The sequence below is a fragment of the Corella eumyota genome, chromosome 1 (assembly GCF_963082875.1).
Source record: "Corella eumyota chromosome 1, kaCorEumy4.1, whole genome shotgun sequence".
NCBI classification, from domain to species: domain Eukaryota; kingdom Metazoa; phylum Chordata; class Ascidiacea; order Phlebobranchia; family Corellidae; genus Corella; species Corella eumyota.
In genome coordinates this window covers 12,846,914-12,863,113 of record NC_137490.1, presented here as the reverse complement: position 1 = coordinate 12,863,113, position 16,200 = coordinate 12,846,914, and the positions used below count along the sequence as shown (strand labels likewise).

Below are 16,200 nucleotides of genomic sequence, written 5' to 3'. Positions count from 1 at the left end.
AATTGACCAAGATTTAAAAAATTAATAACAATCTTTAAATTTTAATCAGTAAACACCTATTAACTAGTAGTTAGTCGTAAAAATTAAAATTTTAATTCATTTTTGAGTTACTAATATTATGATATACAATTGACCAAGATTTGAAGAATTAATAACGATCTTTAAATTTTAATAAATAAACAAGCAATTAGTAATTAGTAATAATTAAATTTTGAGAATAGGAGGATTGGAACACAATATTATTATAAAAAACATACTAAAATTTTAGAACTTAATATATACAAGATCAAAAGTTATTCTATTTCAAAATTCGAAAAAGTAAGAATAAAAATAACTAGATTTATTTGATAAATAAAATATGGTTCGAAATTATTTGATTATGTTTAGCATAAATTTTTATAAATAAAAAAATATGCTTACACCTTAACTAAGAATTTTACATATCTTTGTAAAAGAATTTTACATAACCCAGTTCTATGTTGTTAGTATCAAGATATACATTTTACTAAATTTTAAATTCCCTAAATTGATTTTTAATTTTTAATAAATAAACAAGCATTTAAATAAAATAAACAAACAAAAATTATTTTTTAAACATGTATTTTAATTACTAATATCATAAAATACATTATATTAAATTTTAAATGACTAATATCAAACTTTAATTTTTAATAAACAAACAAGAATTTAAATATAATAAACAAACAAAAATTAAATTTTTAAACCATTTTCGAGTTATTAATATTACGATATATAACTGACCAAAATTTGAAAACTTAATAACGATCTCTAAATTTTAATAAACAAACACCTATTAATTACTAATTAATAATATTTAAATTATCAAAATAAGAGGATTGAAACGCAATATGATAATAAACAACATACTAAAATTTTAAAAATTAATATACACAAAATCAAAAGTTATTCGATTTCAAAATTCGGATTAGTAAGAATAAAAATAAAAACAAATATACGGACAATAACAATATGTTTCGAAATCTAAGATTTCGAACCATAATAAAATTGACAATAACAATATGTTTCAAAATCTAAGATTTCGAACCATAATAATAATAAATACACTGACAATAACAATATGTTTCGAAATCTAAGATTTCGAACCATAATAAAAAGAAATACTTGTAAAAAATCAATAAAAACAAATTTAATAGCGTTTTTATATATTACGTATATACCCAGTCAAAAATTTAGACTTGGCATTAGCCCGGCCCATGCTAGGCATTTGTTGCCGTGCATTACCTATGCTAGGCCCTAGTGTGGCATTTGGTCGGGTTCCCGACCATTGCATTACCTGCTATACGCCACACATGGGCCATACTCGGCAGTTCGGGTATAATGCGACCATCGCGCGTTCGAGTGTTAGCCAGACATGGCCGGATATGGCATCTGGTCGTGTCCTCGACCTTCTGCTATAGATCGCCTATTATACATCGTTACTGAACTGCCTACTAAGTTCTTAATGGACCATTGTGGGTTACGCTGGTGAAGGACAACAATTAAATGTATATTTCTAAAACTTATAAATGTTTTAAGTGATTTACAGGGGTCGTTGTTAAAAAAAGCTATCAAATGTACAATTTACAAATATATATGGAGTATTTTGTTTAAAAAAAAAAAAAAATTAAAATGGTGTTTTTTGTTCACTTTAAAAGTATTATGTAGTTTTTTTTTCTTACTACGTTTTGCCTAAAGTTTTGCTAAAAGTTATACTAAAAGTCAAAACACGGGTAAATGATAATGAACGTTGTAATTTTAATGTATAAATGTGTTTTGGTAAAAAGTGTTGATGTTTTTTTTAAACAACACATCGTTGACAGAAAATAAAACCTCTTTCCCTTTTAATCTTCACTACAAATAACCACCTTCAAAGCATATCAAATAAACAACATCTGTATATTGGCCATATGATAGTTTAAAAGTATTTTAGTCAAAACTATACACGTTTCCAAAATTTATTATATTAAATAAACGTATATATTAATTTATTACATAACTTAGAATATACATCGCGTAAACAAAAAATATTACATGCAAGTTACAAACCAAAACAACATCTAAATTCATATTCGGGATGTTATCAAAGAAAATGTATTCACAAAAACTAAGATACGGCAAAATATTTAAAAGGAGGTGGACTGTAAAGTAATATTTTTTTATATAAATAAGCTAAGCAACAAAATCGAAAATAGATAACTAATTTGTGCAACAATGTACAAGCAGAAAAAATATTAAAGTAGCCTTGATTTTAAATTATGTATAAACAAAAAACGACAAAGATTACTAGGTTAGAGCACTGTTGTTCATTAGTGGTACAACCTTGTCAAAAAAATCTAGCCATCCGTCATTCTTTAAACTTTAATGTTTGTTATCGTGTAATGTGACCTGGTCGTAATAAGCCACAGTATGCTGGCGACTAGTATTACCCTGTTGCAACTGTACACAACATGTCATAACCACGTTTGTCCTATGACGTCAGGTCGTTCAAAACGTCGTAAAATTGATCCAAAGACTCGTCGAACGAGGCAACATTTTGTGTTTCACTTTTGATTTTGTTAACTGAGGTTTTTATGTCTTCTGGAGTTTCTGTCTTTGCTGCGGGTGCTTGGATAGGTTCAGCTGGTTTGTTGTTATTTACCTCGCTGTTTTGATCTTTAACTGGAGGCCAAACACCATTTCCGAGTCGTTTCGGCTTTCTACTAACAGGTGGTTTTGGTGGGGGTGTAGGCTTCAAAATATAAATATCAATGTTACAAATGAGGTTTTTTAATTGCGGGAAGGCAAAATAGAAATATGTGCTGTTGGTTACAAAACTATTTCAAATTCGTTTAAAGTTTTTGCCCTATTGAACTTTCTATGTGATGTATTACAGAGTAGAAACTAGGAACTGGTATTTAAGTTAGATTATCCTAACGATGTAAAAGTTTCTGTTTTTAATAGTTTAATATGTAAAGGTTTTCCATATATTTATATAAATATACATTTGTCAAGATTGTTAGTAAACTCATAAATTTTATCCATAAATTAAATCAAAAAAAATATATATATTTTTAAGAGTTAGAAGACTTGGACATTACAACAAACTTTAAAAAAAGTATAAAACCATAACATCGCCAAAAAACTTACAGCTTTTTTTTCAATTCCGTTGTTTTGGGATACAACATTTTGAGTTTTTTCGTTTTGGTTTTCATCTTGAAATACAGTCAATTCTTTCTCGATGTCAAGTGCACTTTGAAACAGACTCATAACTTGTTGCGCCACCTGCGTGTCAGGAGGATATTGGTTATTATTGGTGACCGGAGCAGCCATAGTAGTCATATCTCTTGTTATTTAAATTAGCTTAACAAAAATTTATTAAACCTTATTTAAGATTTTTATCTGTAACAAGTTAAAAATATAAATTTTAGTTGCCCAGTTAAATCATAAAACGCAACATCGAATTTTAAGTGGTGACATGACGCATTGTAATACAGCAACTGCACAACTTTCTTCTCTAAGAAACTGACATTTTCTTTGCATTATAAATTTAAACGCAATATTGGTAAAGCGTGTGGTTATTCTTCCCTTTGTTTACTAGTTAAGGATGTTTAGGTTATCAACATTAAACGAATGTCTAAAAACTGACATCCTGTATCGTAAAAGATCTATTTCGATTCCCTTTCAATGACTTAATTCCCAACAGATGTGACGTTCAGGAAAAAGTGACTTTGAGTTAAATTTTTAACTTAATCTATTTCTATTACTAATAGGCGGTTGGATATATACGCTCTGCTGATTATATCTTTATAAGCTGGCCCTTATTCGACACGCAATGTTTGACATATCCGTTTAACTAGTTGACAAACATTTAACTTGCCTTGTAAAAAGTAGATGTTAAGCTTCCCAAAAGCGAGGTTAACTGAAGATTAAATCAAGCTCGGCTAAATAAAACGACGTAGGTACTAAACCAATCAATTAAGTTGACATCACATACTAAGTAAATATTGTATTACTAACAAAACTCGCGTATCTACACATGTCTAACCAAGAGTAATTGATAGCCCAGCGTCAGTAAAACTGACTCATTATATATTAATTACTCGGAAAAAAGTTATAGAGGAAAACATGTATTACGTCATGCAACCCATATTAAGCTATATCCATCACGAGTTTTAATTTTATTGCCTTGCAACACAACGGATATGCTTTGTTTCCTGCCAATCTAAAGTGCTCGCAGTAATAAGTTGTTTACCCAAACATTGGATTCTAGTTATTTCAACCGTTAACATAACTGGCGAGTCAGGTAAGATTGTGCAAACTATGTATTCTCGTTGCGTAAATGATTATTTTTAGTAATTGTATGACACATTTTTTGTAGTGACGTCATCTTTACTGTTTATTGATTTTCGAACGCAATTATCGGCCAAAACAGCTGTCTATGTTTTATATAAATCCTTCATAATTGTTATTCTATAAATACAATTTGGGCCTAATGCGTGACAATTGTTCTCATTGACGTAAATTCTGTTCCACTTTAATATAAAATGTGGCCTGTAAATTATTTATTTTAAACATTTAGCTTTAATTAACTTTATCTTAAAACCTGTTCACGTGAAGCTAAATCGCATTATTTTTAACTTGCATTACCCTGCATGCCCTTTATAATCTCGCCCCTTTGTCTAGCTAAATTGTAAACAAATACTAGGGACAAAATCAATTATAACCTTTTGCAATTTCCGCCTTAGCTATATAGGCAATAAGCGAGCGAAGGGCAAATTACGTAATCCCGAACAAAAAACAACAACAAAAGCGCTATTGATTACGTCATGCCATTACACTCAATTGACCGCAAATTTGGTGGTTGAGCTGCTGGTGTTAAGCCTACCAGTTCCCAGGTATCGACTGACAAAAAAAGTCGAACTCACCTACTAAAATAACGACCGCATTTTCACCGAAAACTTTTTTGGGGCTTTGCTCTTTTTTTGTTCGCAATCTGCTTAATCGAAAACCGATAAGATTAAGATCGGACCGCGTCATTTGTAAACGTCACAACTCTAGTATTCTAGAAGTTGAGGGTAATCGAAGCGCTTTAAGCGTCCCGATGTCGGAGCGTTTTATGCAGATTAATATCTCACTTGCGCGTGGGAAGAATTTATATGAAGCTAGCTGACAGTTTATTTTTCTTAAAATAATTTTACACCTTTTTAAAATTAAAATGTTGATAATATCTTGTACAAATTAAATTGGGTCAAAAAAACAATATTTAATTCTTGAACCGGGAATTTTTAATTTTAAACCTAATACCTGGCTCTAGTCTTAACAGAAAACTTGTAATGTAAAACGTGTAATGCACGTTTACTTTATACGCATACCGCCTTTCGCAATTCATTATTCTTCAACTGTTTAGTAAACAACAACAACTTGTGCCTCTGGGTAAAACAGATTACATTTGATTTAACCGTTAAAAGACAAATGCAAGCGATAACTTAACCTTACAAGAGCAGCAACATGACTTAAATATTTACCCAAACTTACTGTAAACAAACAGGACATAATGAAGTCTTTTAACATATAAGATTTTACTGTTTTTGCTATTTTAACCTAGACTACAAATATAGCTACGTAAAATGTAACAGATGACCATATATTTCTCTGAAAAGCTTGTCTAAAGACTAGACTAGGTACAGACTATATACGTAAGATATTTCACTATTATAGACATTACTATAACTCGCACGTAAATCCCAGAATTTACCATTTATAACACTGCTAAATAATTCTGTCTCATAACGTTTTGGCTACGGTTAGTGCCAGAGATAAAAATTTAAACCAACGTCATATTTTGGTAATTTAGATAGTCGCTATGTTCTAACTAATTACTAATTCGTGTCAGACCGGTCCACGTTGAAAACTGTGTAGCGATATATTTGGGTATATCACCAGCACGTAGTGGCCATTAACATTTATAAAAATTATATTCGCAGTATTGGAACATTTTTAAAAACCATCATCAATTATAAATCAAGATTAAAAAACATCTACGCACCTTCTACGATTTTACTTTAGTTAATAACAATTCATTTTCCTTATATAGGGCTTTAAATAACTAATATCGTGTAACTGATAGGTGCACTCCTATATTTGGCAAACGATCTGACAAAGCAATTCTCCCAAGAGATGTAGTTATTTTATTCTTGTTCGTTATTTTAGGGCGTTTGTGTATTATGTACCGTACCTAGCTATGTTTGTAAGGCGTTCTTATAGCCAATACACTTTCTCCGGTGATATTCATTCGACAAATATTTACCAATGTTTGGTATGATAATTCTAAACCATATTAGAGCACTGTGTTCTTGTGTTTTTTTGGCTACGTTGCACATTTCTAGTAAATAAATTTACAACAATATTGTTGGAAGTTACCTCATGTTTTGATTCGTCAACATTTTCATTGTTACTACATTCAGAATGACTTTTTGAGCGGTTCATCTAAAGAAAAAACAATTTAATTTTTACAATACAAAAAAATCTCAGTAAGCAATACAAATTAAAAACTGTAGCGTAAACTGTATATTATAACTTTCAAGTGCGTTGAGCACGTAACATTTTTATTAGCTAATATAAATTAGACACGTCTGTTAATTAATAAATCAATAATCTTTTCAGTGACTAATCATAATTTAATAGTGCTTTCTCTGTATAAAAAATATGACTAGAATATTTCTTAAACAATGTGTATTTTGTTTAAAATGTCAAATATCCCGCGAGTTTAATATATGTATATAGGTAAACCTTTACTTTTAAACTGTAACTTTTAACAACTACTTTAACATCTCATTAAATAAAAGATTTAGGACGATATGATCTTAAATGTAAATTTAGGTAACTTGCGCCATTTAAAACTAATTAGTATTAATTAAAGCAAACGGTAATGGAAATAAGTTTCCTAATTTTAATCACAAATTAAAATGAAATATTTAAATTCAAAAATTTTCGTTCTTCCGGTTGGCTATGTTATACAAACGTATTAAACCTTAAAGATTGCATCTCAGGCGATGCACGAACCTACGTAAGCAACTGTGACGTTTACAATTTTGTCACGTGCCATTCGCATAAATCACGTGACGTTAACCTTTGATCAGTATAGCTGACAACCGATAACGAAACTGTAAAAGTATAACTGTAACAAGTACAAGATAAACAATGAATCGAAAACGTGCGGTTATGTACGTACAGCAATTACTATCACGATTTTATCTATAGACCAGCACGTTTTAATATAAGTAGAATCAATATTTTGATTTCGAGGAATACTGATTTCATTGAGATATAAACTTACTTGTCGGTTAAGTGACCCGCCGCTGCTGCTGCTTAAACTTCTTGGCTTGGCGTAGTTTTTGTAGTCAGCTCCACCATGAAACATAGCTCGAATATCTTTAACCTAAAAAGAAATAAAGGTAAAACCTAATAAGTTAAAACGTAAAAAAAAATTTGGTTTAAAGATTTTAAAATAACATTGCAACCATTTTAAATAGGTGTTGCTAAATTTCATGAAAACTAGGCAAGAACTACATATATGTTAAGGTCCTTGTCGATAATTAAATTATTTTATGGTCGTTAGTTAGATGGTTCCACGTAGGTTAATTGGCGAGTTCATTTAATTTTAATGAGAGCAATTTGGTCAATTAAAATAGTTAGTCAATTAATTTACCTATTAAATATAAAACTAAATTGAAATTTTAAAATAATACTTAGATGTATCTTCTTAAGGCTACCATAATACAGAACAATTAAAATTCTTAGTCATTAGTAAATCTCTGGTGCCGTATAACGGAAATTTATCCCAAAAAAAAACAACCTCAGTTAGCGTATGCCATCTTATAGCGAGTCTACAATTAAAAATAACATAGAAATCTTATAATATATTCTTACCGTCATGGATGGTGGTTCGATGACTCCACTTTCATCATCTTCATTATTTGTGGGTGAAACAGAATTCAAAGGTTTCATTGTTTCTATTTCATTTCCCACCATTTCTATGAAATCAAATTAATCTTAATACTAAATATCTTACTATAAACCTAAAAATTATAAAAATACATGCTAAAAAAACGCTCAAACCCAAAAAATTACAATTAATAAACTTAAAAGCATGTCTAGCCTCTTAAACTACGTGTACGACCTTTACCTTTAAACGGTGCATATTAGGTTTTAACCATTAAATCTTTAAAAACACATCGTTTCCTAATCCGAAAATACAACGAATGGTCTGGGAATCACGTTTAATAAGGCAATCTAACCAGGTCAAATATTTACCACAAAACTCGACGTCGGGTCACCTGCGTTTCGTGTTAATCGGGAAATGGTGTCGCGTAGGCTTCGACTGTTTCAAGTAAACTAGCGACAACTTTTCATATTGATTTATGGCTAATTCTTCAATCAACGTTTGACATTCAACTAATTTATTGTGGTGTTTGTCGATAGCAGTGTATTTGCTTTCTCACTTTACAAGTTACACAAAAACACAATGCCAGGTGTAATTTTAATCCTTAAGCGCTTTGATTTAACTTTTAATTTAAAGGTGTTATGATTGATATACGATAGCGTTCGCCGTATATGTTAAACTGGTATGCGCGTGCTTACTCTTTTCAGCTAAGCTCACAAACATTAAACCGGTTACTGCCTAAACTAATCCACACTATTCGCTTAACTAAGCCTTGTTTTGAAAAGTTCGTTACAATGTAATAACATGTGGTTTTATATTAGGCAGCCAGCGGCAGTCTGATCAGGAACGCAACAGTTTTAACTACGTTTCTAAGCTCTCGTAAAATGCCTCCAATGACCTTACCGCAGTTCAAAAAACAACTAGACTTGAACATACGATCATTAAACTAGTTTCATAGGCATACCTGTTAATTTTTGTGGTCTAAAATGCGTTCAGTCTGACGTAAACACGAATACATAATCCCCACGCCTAACTGTTCCATCGTCTGGTTTTTGCCTAGAGCTTAAATGTTAAATAACCAAATACGATTAGTGGTCATTACTGTTTCACGGTTCAAAATGAGAAATTTATTGTAATCCACTCCACAGTATTCGCGCAAATCTGTTTATTTGTGTAAGCTAATATTAATTATGTATATTTTAGCTGGATTTGCAAAATCGACTTTCGGATTTTACTTTCTAACACTCATCAAAAAAAACTTGTTGTTTGCACAAGGCGATTTTACAAAAGGCAACTTTAACTTAAGCTAAACCACGCTTGATATTTATACAGCGTTCAAACGCCACAAAACGCTTAAAATACTATAGTACTACGAACAAGCTTTCTCTTGTAGCTTTTTGTTTATCGCACGAGCTTTACGCATGTCAAAAGCCTAGGGCACAACCCTGCTGTGAAATTCACAATTGATTTTGTGTAATTAAAGCGGGGCCCTTAACTGTAAACGCTCCGTTAAGCCTGTGTAAGTATATTAGAATAAGTCCGGTTCTGACCGAGGCTGTTTTGTACGCGTGGCAGCTTTTGCTAGCTCTACAAACAACGTAGTACACTGGCCTCTCATTATCGATTATTATCTGCATTAATACAACACGGCTGTAAACTTCAACATTCCGATAAACTATTCAAGAGCTTGTTAAAAAATACTCAAAATCCTCGCTTTAAGTACATCGACACCGTTTTTTTTGAACTAATTAACGCCCCCTGTTACCACTTTTACTGCTGGGAAATTAACACTATGACATATCACCAGAACAGCCCCTGTATAAATATGCTATTTTGCACGGCGTTTACTAATATAATTGTTAAAGTGTTATTGCCTGTTTAAAGTATAGGTCAGTAACTGAGTATCAGTACTTTCCGGAATAATAACAAATTTACGAAAATACTATTTAAGAAACTTTAACCTATCATCACTTATTGTTACGCCTATGCTTTAATGTAATAACAAAAAAATGATCTAGGTCAAACAGAAATACATTCAACTTTATTTATTATTGCCATCAACACCAAGCAAATTCCTATTGTTAAAAACCTGGCTCAGCAAACATTACAATAGCTGAACTTTAAATGATTCGATGTAACGATCAAAACTTAGAGTTAGTTGATCATTAAATGCAGTTAAACATAATATATCAAATGACCACTACTGCCTCATAAAACTCATAACGACTATAACTTACATTAAAGGTTACACTTTAATCGTCATATAAAAATTAAGGTTCTTTTTGTTATGAGGATGTGAGCTTTCTAAACAGTCTAGCTTTTAGGGTTTAAAGCGGAAATATTATACACTTGGCCAATAAATTTTAAGCCAATTCGGGTGAACAAATTAGCAATTAAATTTGCGGTTTTGCAAAATATGGCAATTAATAAGGTCGTAAACAGAACCCGAGATACAATTCACACGCAACACGTTTTTTTTTGTTGTTTTTATAGCGTTTTTTTAACAGGCGAGTCACATGTAAAATGTGCGGTTCATTTTGGTAAATTCTCAATGCGTTACACGAAACAAAACAGCCGTAGATTCTGCCTTAAATCCAATGCTTAAATCGTAATATATAATAACTTTACTTACTTGGTAAAAATCGAACATGTCGTTCCTTTCTCGTACCTTCGTTTTTTGTCTGACCGTTCTCATAACCTTCATTTGACGCTGAACTAGTCGAGCGAGTTTGACGCAAATCAGTATTGTATTTTAAACTGGCTGGAGCCTCCGTGCTTCTTGTGCGAAGCGCTGGTTGTTTAGACAAGTTTTGCGTTTCAGAATCCAGTTTTTTAAATTGGTTGACATTTTTTCGAAAATTATCGCTTGTTACTGGATTGTAGCAAGCAAACGACGTTGACCACTCGTTTACCCATTTTCGATATTCCGGGTGAACTTCGTTAAAGTTTGGACTCTTAACTCTTGGCCCGCCTGATTGAGATCTGCGCAAAACTCGATTGCATTGAACCTGACGTTGCGGTTCTCTTGGCGCGCGTAGCGACACTTGCATTGTCGAACTGAACTTTGCACCTATCGAAAAATAATAGTAACTGTAACTAATTAACCTGCCAAAGGAAAACAGTTAGTTAACGAACAGCTTGAATTGCTTAAGCCACAAAAAAGTTTACGTTATATACAGTATATTAAATTACCGGTAATTGCTCATTAGGCTTGACTTCCTTTTTTACTCAACAAAATGTTGATTAATTTCCAAGAATTTACCAACATTTAGGTGTTCCTGTCAAACTTAAAAAACTTACCTTGAGATGGCATTGTTGTTGTACATAGAGATGAACGCTGGACAATTTCTGGATTAAGTTGTTGTTGTTCATCAATTTTATGTTCTACAATTAAAGTATTAGATGTCTTGAAGTTTTCTATACCACTTTTATTTCCCTGATTTGTCGTAGATTTGCCTTGAAAAGCTATATTGCTATCTACAGCAACGATTTCATGTTGATCTTTTTTCTTTCCAAGTTTAGAATTATTTTCAATATTACAGCCATAGTCTGGGTTAGTAGTAGCCTTGTTATCCAGAATGCATGGTGACACTTTAAGCTGTCCATCATTCTTTTCCGGTGAATCTTTAATGGAACTTAAATTTCTCAACGGCACGTTTGTTGCAGTGTCTATACTATTACTCTTATCACAATTGTTGTTATTTTTCTGGGTGTAACAAACTTGAGATTGCTGCTGTGATGATAGAGTTTCAATAACTCGAGCTTGGCGATTATTTAGTGGATTCTGATTAAAGATTGCAACATTTTTTCTAGGCCTTGCTTGTTGAGAATGACTGGTCGTAGCTGCAGTAGGAAATCTTTCACCCAAAAGTGAAATTTTGGATCCATTAACGACCCGAACACGTGGATGAATATCGTTTATTTGTTGAACAACTTCATCCAGTAACGAATAATCTTCGGTAAGCATTGCTGACTGTTGCTTTTGTAACTGCTTGCTTATTACGGTTTCTTCTTTTGGTTGTTTAGATGGTTCGGTTTTAAGATGACTGCTTTTATCCGATGAAATACTAGATAATGAGATCGTGCAGCCACGCGAATGGCAACGTGTTGAAACGGGTTGATCAATGTTTTCAGTTTTCTCCAGGTTTGAAGTATTGATATTAGCTACTGCGCTGCCTTGTTCAATTATCTTTGTGTTTTTTTGACTGGTTTTATTTCCAGAAAGCAGCTGAATTGCCTCTTTGCTTTCTTTTCTGACAGGAACCTTCGGACTTGTTTTAAAACAGCACAACATGTTAGCGTCTGCGCTACTTAAGTTGTTTAGCGACTTTGCTTTTGATAAATTCTGCAAATGAAGTACCGGGGTGGCTTTCGTCGAGTCGTCTTTATCTGGGAAAACTGCTCTTGAAATGACACTGCCCTTTAGTTTACATTGCTCAGTTTCAGGAAGCACTTCCGTGTATTCGTGGATAACTTTTCTGGACGGACTTCTGTCTGCAGATCCGTTTGAACTTTGACTGCTGATTCTTGTTGTTCTCTTAGCAACGTGTTTTAATGTATTTAAATTGGATACACTATCTTGTCCAATACTGATAGAGTTAGGTGACGTAAGAACCTCGCCAACTGCACAGCCGCTACTTCTATTTATAGGGCTCCGTAATGCAGTTATTTTATTAGAGCCCCGTGACGTTAAGTTGTTATTGAAATCTTTTGTATTTCTATCATCGTATTGACCTAAGGAATTTGCCTTTTTAATGTTATTAAACATTTCTTTATTTCTCGATACTTTGTTAACTGAATATTTACCGCCAAAAAAGTCACTATCAGGAGACAAGCTAGCACATGAAGCCATGCTTGGTCTCTCTGATGTTACGGAAGATACTGGAAGCGAAGTCGAAGATACAGATCCCAGAGAGGAAAGAGAGAACAATGATGACGAAAGCGATGACGACAGAACTGATGATGTCGGAGGAGGCGGGCTGCAGGGATTTGAATTGTATGACGTATACTCCGGGGAATTTGTTCTGACGTCACTTTTCTTGGGTTCCGGTTGCAAACTTTTTGAACGAATTCTTGTTTCTTTAACAATCCGACGTTTTGCAGTAAGTGGGCAACTCGTTTTTCGTACAGCTTTTTTACTATCGAGTTTATCCGATGCAGTAATATCCTTACTTAGTTGAGCGGTTAACTGTGTCAAAAGCTGGTCTTGAAAATCGTTGTCCGACGACTTACTTCTGTTGCTATTATTCTTTAACACAACTTCAGTACAACTGCTATGCTTGAAGTTCTGCAGCTTGCCTGTGTTATTTTCGACCTGTGAATTAACCTCATCTTTCAAAGGCACTTTTGTAATGTCGTCGCTGATGGTTTGTTTGCTACTGGGTATGTCCATTTCGACAAATCTATTTAAGTCTTGTTCTAACGATAACAAGTCATTGCACTTACTTGAACCCTCGCAATTAATGACCTTCGCATTACTTTCATGCTGATTTAGCGGTGTTATTGATTCATAAGTCGGGCTACTCCTATTAGCGGCACTGCAATTAATTTCAGAACCTACGTCGACTATTAGGTGATTTTGTTTATTTCGTTTCGATTGCTTTTTGTTTTTTTTTTCGTCATCAGGTTTTGCATTTTCGTTTTCAGAATCCGAGTACGAGATCACGTGGTCTTGAGAGCCAACCAGGTCGGCGACCGAAAAAGTTTTAAAAATGTCAAGATCATTGTTAGTATTCGAACTTTCCAAAATTTTGTCACTTTTTAACTCAGGTTTTTGTATTGGGGTAGTTGGTGTCCGAAAAACAAAATCGGAATTTGCAAGCGAAGGTTTCAGGTGAGAGGCCATGTTCGGGGATTCCCCCCTTGACAAACTCTCGGCCCCCGGCACGACCCACATCTGCGCGAGATTCGATCCGTTGTTGTCCTCGGGAGTTTGCGCCCTTTCTCTTCCCTTGCGGAACATCTTGGAAGCCTTTCCTCTGTTGGAAATCAACAACTCCATGGCCAAGGTCATCATAGTGGAAGGTGGGATGTTGGTGTGACTGCAACGCTCTTCACATTTTGGATCCATTTTTATGACTCCTTTTCTGTTCCAAAATTCAACATTTTTGTCTCTGAGCTCGTTTGTTATTATCCCAGAATGATTTAAATCTGCCATTTTCTGCCACAAACAAAATAAACTGGTAATTTTTTTAATTTACTGTTAATTAAATACAAATTAAAAGTAACTAAATATTTTACAAAATATTTTAACTGTTTATTTAAAAAACTTGGTAACTTTAATAAAATTATCCTAATTTAAACATAACTATTTGTCCACTTTCAGTGACACTAATGTACCTTTTATCGTGAAGTCCGGTATAAGTAAAAAACAAGATAGTATAAATATGACCATATAGTTTTGATGAAAATGTACAGATGAGATCGTTTATTCTAATGTTTTAGCTACACCAATCTAAAACTACACATTTTAAATAGTTTAATACTAATCTAGATTATGTTTAATAGATCTAATTACGAAGTTCAAAGTTTTTCTAGTTTAATATAATACACAGACTTAATCCTGCACTATTTCAGCGACTAGTTTTACATTATTATCTATTTCGTAAGTATATCTGTTACAATTAAGTTTAGTTAAACGCAATATACACGACTAAAGACAATCAAATTGATGGACAGCTTAGCGCTAGTCAATTGCATAATTTAGGCGACATAATGAACTCAAATACCTTTTAACAGCTGCAACTGATTGACACAATTTTATAATTATTAGGTCCGTCCGTAATGTTTTGTGATAATCATATACGTTTAACGATTAATTGGTAAGGTCAATTAAATATTTGTTTGTTCTAGGTAGAAGTCCATTGGGAAATGTTGCAACAATTATGCGTCATAGCTAAAGTTAGAAGGTTATTAATTAGGCGGTACAGTGCTTCCTTAAATGTTATCCATTGCATTATATTACTAGTCCACTAATATATTTTTTTTTGTTTTTAATGATAGCATTGCCAATTTAAATTATACTGTCAACAACAACAAAATGTACAGAATTAAAAACAAGTAAATATTTTTGTTTTGGCAAATTAGGGTAAACCATTTTCGGTTAACATAAGGTCTGGTTTGTTTCAAATTATACGTAAACGAGGCCTTTAATAAAAAATAACTAGGACTTCTACATATTTTAAAATCCTGGTGGGGAAAAATAACTAGGACTCTTACAATATTAAAATCCCAGTTCTTATAAATAATCTAGCAGTTTAAATATCAACTTACTAGTGCCACAAAATTAATAATATTTTCTGATACTTTAATTAGGTCATATATGTAAGGACCACCAGACTTTACTCGATTTTAAAAGTTTTCTCCTGCAATTCTAATACAAACAGAAACATAGTTTAAAAAATTGTTGTTTTCGGCCAAGTTAAATTTTAAATATATCTATCGTCACATTTCTAATTTCAATCTATTTTAACAAATTGAAATCTACTGTACTCCCGTAAACCAATTTTAAAAATAATCAGAACATTCTTCAAAATGTTAAAAAAAATATTTTGTGAAATACTTTGCAATTTACATTAAAACATTTTATTTAAAAAAATACATAAAAACAATTTGGCACAGAAAACAAAAATAGTATAATTATTATTATAAATAAAACAATAACAAACACTTATGACATAACAAACAGAAAATTAAATTCTTGTTTTTAACCAAATTTTTAAACATTTAAAACAAACCAAAAAATTTTACAGCATCTGCGAATACAGTAAGGTAGATTTAGTTGTTTGAAAGTAATACTTTTGGGTTAAAATTAAACAATGAATGCTGGGGAAGGGGTTTCCTACACAAGGCCAAGTAAGTTTCCAGATTTCGTTGACCCCTACGACAGAGCACAGCGGTATTTCGAGAAACACTCAATTTTAAGCGTCTTCCAGGACTTTACAACAATGATCGTATACAAAAGACCACAAAGGCCCTACGATATGATGACATCATTTATACAGGACTTAATACGCAGTAAAGGCGACGATGATACATGTAGTTTATCCTTATCTAACAGCAATACCTCTGCATCTGCAAGTACTGTATACAGCACCTCAGAAGAGCCAAGCTACGATTTATTAAGCGTGGACGAAATATTAAGCATAGAAGATCAAGACTCGACTGGGCAACTATATCAAAGTACAACCAAGAAAAAGTAATAGGCTACATGAAAATATGATTTCCTTCTAGGTTTGTAATACAATAATTTTTTTAAA

At 32.5% G+C, this 16,200-nt stretch overlaps 1 protein-coding gene across 1 annotated transcript; it reads right to left on the bottom strand.

Moving 5' to 3' along the window:
• Positions 1-1,962: 1,962 nt before the first annotated feature.
• On the bottom strand, positions 1,963-14,404 carry LOC145754728 (uncharacterized). The gene is made up of 8 exons (XM_082570836.1): positions 14,282-14,404; positions 11,243-14,102; positions 10,575-11,012; positions 7,930-8,033; positions 7,337-7,438; positions 6,421-6,486; positions 3,148-3,282; positions 1,963-2,749 (listed from the first exon to the last, which is right to left on the bottom strand). Exons 2-8 carry the CDS (start codon positions 14,097-14,099, stop codon positions 2,489-2,491), a joined length of 3,963 nt encoding a protein of 1,320 aa, XP_082426962.1. The 5' UTR covers positions 14,100-14,102; positions 14,282-14,404; the 3' UTR covers positions 1,963-2,488.
• Between the last annotated feature and the right edge of the window lie 1,796 nt (positions 14,405-16,200).